The sequence below is a fragment of the Sinocyclocheilus anshuiensis genome, unplaced genomic scaffold (genome assembly GCF_001515605.1).
Source record: "Sinocyclocheilus anshuiensis isolate Anshui unplaced genomic scaffold, SAMN03320099.WGS_v1.1 scaffold1312, whole genome shotgun sequence".
Taxonomy (NCBI): domain Eukaryota; kingdom Metazoa; phylum Chordata; class Actinopteri; order Cypriniformes; family Cyprinidae; genus Sinocyclocheilus; species Sinocyclocheilus anshuiensis.
In genome coordinates, this window is record NW_015544237.1 from 442,897 (window position 1) to 453,704 (window position 10,808).

At 35.9% G+C, this 10,808-nt stretch overlaps 1 protein-coding gene across 1 annotated transcript in view; it reads right to left on the minus strand.

Annotated features, from left to right (window-relative positions):
- The window catches only part of LOC107697578 (centrosomal protein of 120 kDa-like), a 34,935-nt gene extending 25,728 nt beyond the window's left edge, over nt 1-9,207 (minus strand). Inside the window, exons 1-5 of the mRNA XM_016498377.1 lie at nt 9,203-9,207; nt 8,905-9,019; nt 7,929-8,064; nt 3,984-4,069; nt 3,699-3,896 (exon numbers count right to left, since the gene is read on the minus strand). Of these exons, the coding sequence (XP_016353863.1) occupies nt 3,699-3,896; nt 3,984-4,069; nt 7,929-8,064; nt 8,905-9,019; nt 9,203-9,207 (540 nt within the window). The remainder of the gene's footprint in view (nt 1-3,698; nt 3,897-3,983; nt 4,070-7,928; nt 8,065-8,904; nt 9,020-9,202) is intronic.
- Between the last annotated feature and the right edge of the window lie 1,601 nt (nt 9,208-10,808).

Below are 10,808 nucleotides of genomic sequence, written 5' to 3' on the forward strand. Positions count from 1 at the left end.
GGCCTGTAAGGCTTATTTTATGCAAAAAAAAAAAAAAAAAATGAATGATGAACTATTCAGTAAGAAAGCGAATTATTCTGAAACCAATTCACCTGCATTTTCAAGCACTTTATCCAAAATCCAAGCATTTTTCAAACCTTGAAAACACTACATTAAAATTCAAGCATTTTCAAGGAATTGAAGCACCCGTACGAACACTGTTAGTCTTTGCATGTTCGCTTTGTAAACACTGGGTCGGTGCTTCCGCCTATGTCACATGACCTTTCAACGCGATTACGTAATGCGTAACCCAGGCTAAAGCAAGACGAGCATCATTTCGCTAGATAAGAGCCTTATTCCTCGGCTGGGATCCTGTAGAGCCCTTTGAAACTGCATTGAAACTGCAATTTGGAAGTTCAAACAACTGAGCACCAGTCCACTATATGGAGAAAAATCCTGGAATGTTTTCCTCAAAAACCTTAATTTCTTTCCGACTGAAGAAAAAAAGACATGAACATCTTGGATGACACAGGGGTGAGTAAATGATCAGGAAATTTTTATTCTGGATTGAACTAATCCTTTAAAACAGTGACTCGCCGCCACCTACTGGCGCTTTTACTTTCATATTTAGAATATCATTCCATTTTTTAAATAATTTAATATTTCAATACGAAGAAAAAAAAACATTAATACCACTTTATTGTCATTATTTATGCAATGCAGATTCAAAATATTTCTTTCTAAATCTACTTTTATGTAATGTCTATTCAATGCTTTTCTCATTTAACACAATGGCTTTAATGGCTTTAAATTATATTTTGTGGAGTAATATCTCAGCCAAAATTGATGTGTGATTAATTAGATTAACTAATCGGCACATCATGTAGTTAATTAGATAAAAAAAAAAGATTGCTTGACAGCCCTACCAAAGACACATACAAAGAGAACTGTAAAAAATGTCGGTACGTACCTTTTGACGTCACTGTTCGGTATGGTTTCGCTCCTTGAATGCTCTCATTTCCCGAGTTGTGCTTTTAAGTCGGAATGTGATGTCCGTTTCAGAGAACCAGAGGACAAATATTTCAATTGATCGCTCAGGCATGGCACCGAAATGAGGCACCGAAAGCTGCGTTCGGATTCGGTTCTAGTACATACCGGTTACATAGGTGCCATATTGGTACCGGGTTTCAGTACCCAACCCTAGTCACACATAAACAGCTAATCACGTGCGCGACATTAGGGATGGGGATCGTTTACATATTATCGATACCGATACTTATCGATACTGTTAACGATGCTATTTGGTGCAAAAACATATGAAGTGAAAAGTTGTTGAAAATTTCAAGTTATTTTATTACTGCTGAACTTTAGCAACTGTATTAAAGTTCTTCAGTCAAGATCAGCGAGTTATTTTTCTCTTTGCGTTTTATTTTATTAACATTAAATGAATAGTTCACCCAAAAATGAAAATTGTGTCATCGTTTACTTACTCTCAAGTTGTTTTAAACCTGAATGAGTTTCTTTCTTCTGTTGAACACAAAAGAAGACATTTTGAAGAATGTGGGAAACTAAACAGTTGCTGGTCCCCAGTGACTTTCTTTTTTTTTCTCCCTACTATTAAAGTCATTGGGGACCAGCAACTGTTTAGTTACCCACATTCTTCAAAATGTCTTCTTTTGTGTTCAGCACAAGAATAAATACATGTTTTGTACAACATGACAGAGTAAATAATGACAGAATTTAAATTTTAGGGTGAACTATCCCTTTAATGACAAGCGGCAGCATGTTTAGTACTGTCCCTTTAAGAGCTGCACGCATCTGTTTTTCTCTCAACTGTTTACTTTCACTTTAGACATAATTAACTGTGTTTATATGTAAACCTTGTGTGTTTTTGACAGTATTAGCACAATCAGACAATAACTAAAATAACTAAGTAATCAGGTGCTGTTGAACCGGCCCGTACGGACGCTTCGGGTGTACGCGCTCTGAATAAACACGTTAGAACAGCACGCAAATGAACCGTTTAACCGGCAAGGCTTTAAAGCAGGCGGAAATAATGTACTTTTGTGATTGCAAATAAGTCTCGTGAGTGTAACTCTACCGAATCAACATTTGATGTGAATGTGTCTCGTGAGTTTTAGTTGGAGCCGCGAGACATAATACAGCGCATTGATTGAGGTAGATGTTGTGTTGCTTGAGGTAGATGTTGTGTTTTGTTAGTAAATGTTTCATTATATTACTAGTGTTGCCTCCTTCATTCACAATTACACTACTGCATATTAGACTTGTGCCGGTTTTCGGTAATGCGATATATCACGGTAATGACTATGCACGATATTGTTATCGTGGGCTCTTCTAAATACCGTGAATAATTATATATTACAAGTTATTCAGAATTTTGAATGCATTTTAAGAATACTTTTCCCATCAACTGGTCAAAATGCACAACATCGCTGTATGCTGCGTGAAAGACGCGTGCGCACTCTGATGTAAACAAGCGCGGACGAGAAGCATATAGAGAAACATGTGAGAGACGCTCTGAATGAAAGCGCACTTTCACTCTCTGACAGCAGATGGCGCTAAACTGCAGAAATAATAATAATAATAATAATTCATTTAAATGAAACCCTGTAAACAAAGCAGCTGCTCTATTTTCTGTTTCTGAATTGTGTTTAAATTATTTAAACAGCCATTCAGATTTGTGTATTTCCTATGATGTTCATCACAGCGCCAAATAATAGGCTATTTATTTTCAAACTTTGTTTACATTTGAATCTGGACTACAACATGCCCTAGATATTGTTTGAAAGTGTTTTGATTCTTTATTGTTCGGTCACACTTTACATTAGGGCTTCATTAGTTAACATTAGTTAACATAAACTGCCAATGAAAAATTCTACTGAACATGAAATAATCGTAGGTATTCCAATATTTAATAACACGTTGTTAAAATTTCTACAGCTTCAGTTTCGGAACTTTCACACTTAGTAACACATACAGCTGTTCCCTCACCACAGTGCAACTGTGAAAAGGGACCCCTTTCAAACAGTGTCGTGTTCCCAACGTTGTTTAAGTGACATACACTGGTATTGCGGTATTTTAAAAATTCATATCATAAGAAAAATAAACACCGGTATTTGGTATGAACCGGTATACCGCCCAGCACTACTTGAGCCCACACTTTCGAATGTTTCACTTTCCGCGATGACTGATTGCACGCAAACACACAGCGCACATGTGCATGGATATCACACGCACGTCGTCGGCCACATCATTCAGTTAAGGGAAATGACAAGCAGCAGCTTCTAATTCGTCGTTAACATTGAAGTATACGGAGATAAAACAACGCAAGTATCGATAACAGTATCATTTGTCCTGAAGCTTATAGGTACTCCGGTATTGGCCCAATTATGTACTGGTCCAAAAAAATACCGGTTCTCGGTACCCATCCCTAGCCGACATGCGGTTGGATCGTTCTTTTCTCTTTACTATTATCATTGGCATATTGTCAAAGTGTCTAATTCTAACGTTTGGTAATATTTCTATTCAAAATCGCGATTCCTCGATTTCTAAAATATAAAATCATAGCAAAACATTACATTTGAATTAATCGATAAAATCTGAAAAAAATCACTCAGCCCTAACCCCTAGTGATTAAAGAGTCAGCTCTATCAGTGATCTGTGTTTATCTGTCAGGTCCATCAGAGATCTGTGCTGACCTGCAGGAAGGGCTGCTGTGCGAGGAAGAGCTGCAGGACTCGCTCACTGCTGCGGATGCAGACGGACGCTCGCTCAGGCTCAAAGTTTGGACTGAGGAGGTTCTGGAAAGGTTCGCTGGTGACGTCATTCCCCAGTAGAGTATAATAGAAGAAGAACTCTGCGCCCTCGCTGGACAGCTTATTTGAGCTGGAGATCAACTGAAGATCAGGAAAATGTGTTGTTTAGTCATTATGTACATTAAATATGTGCAGATGAGACTGATATACGACAGCAGCTCTTTTCACCTGCTCCAGTTTAGTAGCAAACGCAACCGTTACCGACAGCACAAACATGTTGGTGCAGACATCTTCAGGTCCGATCTGATGAAAGCCTTTTTAGTGTTTAGAACCGCTCTGAGTTCATCAGAGTCCAGAGGAACCAGCGCTGGAGAACCTACAGAGTTTACAGTGACTTCATTAACAAAACAATCATTAGAGTCAACATGAGCGACACTCACAACCAGTTTAAAGGGGTGGTTGACTGTTTTTTTTCTAGGCTTGATTATGTTTAGATTAGATTAGATTAGATTAGATTCAACTTTATTGTCATTGCACATGTAAAGTAGAAGGCAACGAAATGCAGTTAGCATCTAACCAGAAGTGCAATAAGCAGTAAGTACAGGATATACAGTGTCTACAATATGTTACAAATGTACAATAAATATACAGATAAGGCAGTACTATGGACATAATTTACAGATTTTTAAATACTATCAGCATGATATACAGATAGGTATACTATGAACATACTATACATATGGATTATGTAATAAGTGTATGTACACTATAAGCAGAAACTATGAACATATGAACATCATTTACAAATGAATATGTAAGCGATACATTAAGCTGTACAAAACACTAGTGCAATGGAAATTTAAAAAAGTGCATAGAAAATATTGCAGTGTGCAAATGGATCATTCAGTATTCTGGATGAACAGACAGTAGTGCAAGTAATAACAAGTGTAACAGTTTTTTTTTTGTTTGTTTTTTGTTTTTTGTTTTTTTGTAAACCAGATGTAGTGATGAGGTGAGATGTGAGGAGTGTGTAGTGTAGTGTAGTGCTGGGCGAAATCAGACACGCTCATTTTCTCAGACGCTTGCAGAAAAAGGCTTCCCAAAACAAAGTTACTGGGTTAATCTTTTTCACGTTTCCTTGGTTGGTAGATGCACCGTGGACCTGATTATAGCACTTACAACCTGGAAAAGTCAGATTTTCATGATATGTCACCTTTAATGCTTCGTTTTTAAAAACGCTCTGATGATTTTATGGTTTAATGAAACCCCTCCCTCAGAAAGACGCGATGGGCTCAGATTGGTTAGCTGGCGCAGTGTGTTGTAATTGGCTAAAACGCCAGTTCGTGATTTTTTGTGCACCCCTAGATTTTAACGGCATGGCAACAACTCTTCCTCTTCAAGAGCTCCAGACTAACTATTTTTATAGGAGCACTGTAGCCCCTGTCTGAAATTTTTTAGGAGCACAAGCAGAAAATTTAGGGGCACACCTTAAATCAGCCTGCAATGCAATACTTCACATATTTTCCCTATTTTCCCCATTTTAACTGTATTACTGACAAATGCTTTGATAATAAATAGACTTAACTCATAGAAATTACAATGTACAGTATTCTTTTAATTTCAGAGGGCTATGACAAATATATATATACTATTGTTTTGCATTAATTGCAGTTACTAATAATTAGAGATTGACCGATATATCGATTTACCAATATTTTTCCCGATATTTAAGAATTTGACTATAATCGGATATCGGTTTTGTAGTATTGGATTCACCGATAAACGTCTCCATCATCTAAATAAATACAACTGTATGGAAATTATTTTCTCCGCGAGCGATCGCGAGTTTTAGTTCTGTGTAAATCCATAGATAAACCACGCTGTCAGCAGGCAGTTCATAATCTAGAACGACAAAAACATATGAATAATTCTGATATAACATACCAGTTGAGAAATGCAATAAAATATGATGTTTTGTTTGTTATATTCCAATATTCCAGAGAATATTATTCAGTGAATTAACACTATCCAGTGAATTATTCTTCACTCTTATCCTATTAAACAGCTTATAAACCTACTAAAAGTGTAGTTTAAAATGAAGTTCATATAACTCCGGTCCTTTATTTATTTTCACAAAATCTGATTTCTTGATTTTTTTTATAGTTGCAAAATATAAAGGAAAAAGTATAAATGAATGACTAATAAGCAAATAAGTGCTCCTCTGCCGCCATCTACAGGTTATAATGGTGATTTGATGTATTTTTTAATTTTACACAAGTGTTTGTTCACCACAGTATATTTTGGTCATCCCATTGAAAATAACATTCAAATTGGATCATGTAGGAGCTTTAAAGTGTTGGAAACAGTTGTGTGAAATGCTTGTAAGTTATTGAAAATTGCTTGAATTTCTCTCTCAAAAGGCTGTACAAACCCTGAAATGAACAATGTAATAACATTGGAGTATTTTTTCCACATCACCATGGTTACAGTTAGTGTTACTGCTTCTGGTTTTCTACGTCAGCGCTGTTTGATCGGTTTATAACAGAGATTTCTGTGCATAATTTGAATGCTTCTCACTGGATCTCGCAGCACTGTGCTGTAACAGTGTTGCGAAATCAACTTTGGTTCCCGAGTAAAGCTGTTCTGAGCTCAGACAAGTTTGTTTGCGTCGTGGTCCGAGCTGATAAACAATCCGTGCTGCGCAGCTCAAACGAGTAGCGGGATTTTGTTACACTTTTGTTTCGTTTGCCGTTTGATGTTTCTCATATGCAACAGAAATGGCAGCACGAGTGCAACCACTCACAAAATTTACTCGCACCGGCAGAAAAAATGGTCGCAGTCTGGAGCCCTGTCTTCTCTAAAGCAGCGCAACATGGCCCCGCCCCCTTTGTTGCATGCTTCCGGGGGCGGGGTTTATGTAAATTTCAGGGTTTGTGATGTCACCAACCTGGGAAGTAGCTCGTTGTAGTCCCTACGAGCTATATTTGTAGGCATTAAACTGCCATAATTTTAAAAGACAATATCTCCGTTTGCATTGAACTTTCAGCGTCGTAACTTTGCAGATATTGTTTACGCTCAAACAGCAACATTACACACTAAGTGAAATCACAATCAACCACCCCTTTAAGGTTCATCACATTAACCAGCATTAAATTACTGTGTAACTATTGACATCTCCTACAATCACAGCCTAAAACAATGACTGCATAGATATTTTACTGCTAGTTAACCAATTAGCATTGACCAATAGCAAACCAGTGTTGCTTTAGTATTATTTTTATATGGTCATATGTTTTTACTTATATTTTCAATTAGCTTTTATTTTAATAATTTTACTTATCATTTTTATTTTAGATACATTTTTAGTAATTTTATTTGTGCTTTTGTCCATTTTATTATTATTATTTATTTATTTTTTTTTAAATATTGCTATTTAGGTTTAAATTTTTTTATAATTCTGTTTTTGGTTATATTTATTTCCAGTTAGTATTTTGTAACCAATATATTGATCAACTTTTCACACAAACTATGAATTACACATCAATAAAAAACATTAATTCACAAAAGAGAGAGAAAAATAAATAAAAATATATCAGAAACTATTAGAGCCCATTTTAGCATATCAAAATACATTAATTCAGAAAAAACATTTCAAGAAAGAGAGAAAATAAATAAATAAAATGTTAGTTAGTTAATTAATTAATTTAAAATACCACTGAAACTGCAGGATCCCATATTACATAATTTAAAAATTTAGTAATTTTCATTTTAATTTTTAATGTCATTTTCATTTTTTTTTTCTAATATTTATATTATTTTATTTCAGCTGTTAAATTGTTTTTGTGGTGGAGAACGTTTTTTCATTTTGGTAAAAAAAAATTCAAAAACAATAATTTAAGAATTTCTTTTTATTATTATTTGGAATAAATGCAGCATTATTATTATTTTTTTTAATGCTGATTTTAACAACGGTGCCTTACAAGACGGAACTGAAGCAGCACTGACCTGAGACACCGTGTGGAAAAACAAACATGCATGTTGAACATGAAGCTTTGAAGCCCATCAACAGAAGCAGAGAACAGGAGGAGAAATGGAAAATGGAAAGGAAAAAGGAAAGAAACCAGAAACATCAGATGTGCGCATCAGTGTAAGAAAGAGCGGAGCGTCAGGTACCTGGTCTCAGCGGGGCTTTCTTTGCTTTGAACTGCTCAGCTGTTGGTTTGGTGTCGTTCTCTAAGATCACGCTGATCAGAAGAGCAGGTTTCAGTTTTGTGTACTTACTACTGAGCAAAGAATGCCATTTAGGAGCCTGAAGAACACATAGAAGAATTTCAGATAAGCCAAAACAACCGAATAGTTTGAACAAAATAAAGCCGGCTAATAAGACGCTTTTAAATTATGTAAAACCTTCATGTACACTACCGGTCAAACGTTAGATTTTTAATGTTTTTGAAAGAAGTCTCTTCTGCTTTCCATTGATTTGATCAAAAATACTGTAAAAATTGTGAAATATTATTACAGTTTAAAACAGTTGTTCTCTATGTGAAAATCTGTTAAACTGTAATTTATTTCTGTGATCAAATCTGTATTTTCAGCATCATTACTCCAGTCTTCAGTGTCACATGATCTTCAGAAATCATTCTAATATGCTGATTTGCTGCTCAAAAAACACATTTATGATTATTATCAATGTGGAAGCTGTGATACACTACCATTTAAAAGTTCAGGATATGAAAGATTAAAAAAAAAAAAAAAAACTATTAATCAAGCATGCATTAAACTGATGAAAAGTGACAGTAAAGACGTTTATAATGTTGGAAAATATTTCTATTTCAAATAAATGCTGTTCTTCTGAACTTTCTATTCATCTGTGAATCTTGAAAAATAAAATTAATCACGGTTTCCACAAAATTATTGGGCAGCACAACTGTTTTCAACATTGATAATAATCAGAAATCAGCAGAAAACAGTTGTTTTAAATAAGAATAATATTTCACATTTTTACAGCATTTTTGATCAAATAAATGCAGCCTTGCTGAGCAGAAGAGGTTTCTTTCAGAAGCATTTCAAAATCGTAATTATTCCAAGCCTTTGAATGGCAGTGTAGAAGAGCACTGGCACGTTAATATCAGAAAGCAGACGATCTGACCTGTTTGATCTCTTGCACTGATCTCAGATCGAGGACGATGTATTCCACACACTCTCTCGCAGACGTGCCGGAGTCGACGGCGTAACACTGTAATTTGATGGGTGTTCTCTGGAGTCTGTGGGAGAAGCAGACGACACTGAGTGAGAGTGAAGCACTGATTGAGGCTCGTCATGTTGAGCTGGATCAGACGAGCAGAACTCCTTCGAAACTTTTGTGAATCATTTGTTTCGAAACAGTGGTTCGGAGCACGTATCAAACTGCCAAAGTCACGTGATTTCAGTAAACGAGGCTTCATTACGTCATAACTGTTTCCAAACGTTTTGAAATGTCAATGGTTTGACATTCAGCGGCAAAGCACTGAACCAGTGACACGCTGACTTTACCGATTAGCGATTGGCTCTTTCATTCAGAAGGCGGGGCTTCCTGCGATTGAGCGGCCATATTGAGCGTTGCGAGTGACACATCTTGGGTATTCTATAGTCTTTGACCAGTGTCTATGGTTTTTACCTGATCGGATCAGTTTCATCGATTTGTAGTAGGGATGTCAATTTTGGATTATTTCCATGATCGATCGCCATTTAAATTAACGATCAATAGGGCTATCAAAAAAAAAAAAAAGAATTTCGAATATTCGTCGAATTTAAAATAAAAATCCACATTTGAATGCAGGCTGTCTTATCAGTGGCGCACGACATGCGATTACGATGTAAGTGTCGTTGCATTATTATGTGTTTGTTAGCCTATCCAGTTGAAGCCACTAGATGCGGCGCTGCTGCGTTGTTCATTCAAAATATTGCGGAAAAAGAGAACATCAATGCGGAGAAGATGTTGTTTGCATCAAAACTGAAACCAAGCCATTCACACAGAATGCATATTTATCACATTTTCTAGACGGACATCTATCAGCGTTGCACTCGCGTCTCGCACAAGAGAGCCGCATGTTTAGAAAGCCAGCAAGTTCAACTTTGAAAAAACATGTCTCGAATTTATGGCGGTTTTTCCCCATCCCACTGCATCTCATGTTTTTAAATGGAAAAAGTACTCTTTATGATTGGTTTTTGGTCCTTTGTATTAAACTATGCATACATGATGCTGTTTTGTTTCTAATTGTTTAAGCAACTTAATTAATTATATATGGTTTATAAACATTAATTTAAACATGATGCACTTTTTTCAAAGATAGTCTGTTATTTTATTGCTTTGAAGAAACGTGCATAATTAATATTTTGCTCGATGCGCCCTCTTGTGGCCTCAGGAGAGAAGCCAAAAGCTTTTTCCCCCAAACTGAAATTATGCCTTTTAAATTCGAATATAATTTGAATATTGATAATATATAAGTACAAAATTCGAATTTAGTTTTTCAGCAATTTTGACAGCCCTAACGATCAATTAATCGATTAATCGTTAACCTTAATACTGCAAAATGCATTAATTGCAGTGGCATATAGTCCCCGGCATGACAGCATGTGCAAAAGCCACTCAAAACGCAGGCTTCCTCGCCCGAATTAAAGGGGTTTTAATCTAAATAAAAGGCTAGTAGCAGGACTGTAAAATGAATAGATGTGATTATGATCATTTGATAAAATGAAGAGAGTGTGCCGTAGTTACGTTTGGGATCATTTTACTTTGTTTCATATCCCGGCAAAACACTGCTGCTCACATTAAACATATTAATGTATGACAAGTGAGGTACAAAGCTTTGTTTATAAGAGAAATAATGGGTTAGCAGGCAAATGTTGTGACCATGCTTTTGCATTCATGCTGTTCGATAGGCTACATGTAAAGACATACGCGGCTGATTGTTTTTGTTTTGCCTGTTGGTCACGAATTTAATAATATTTATTGTTTCTTTTCCCAAATCCTCACCATATCACCCTCTAATTTTGCAGGTTTATTTTATTGTC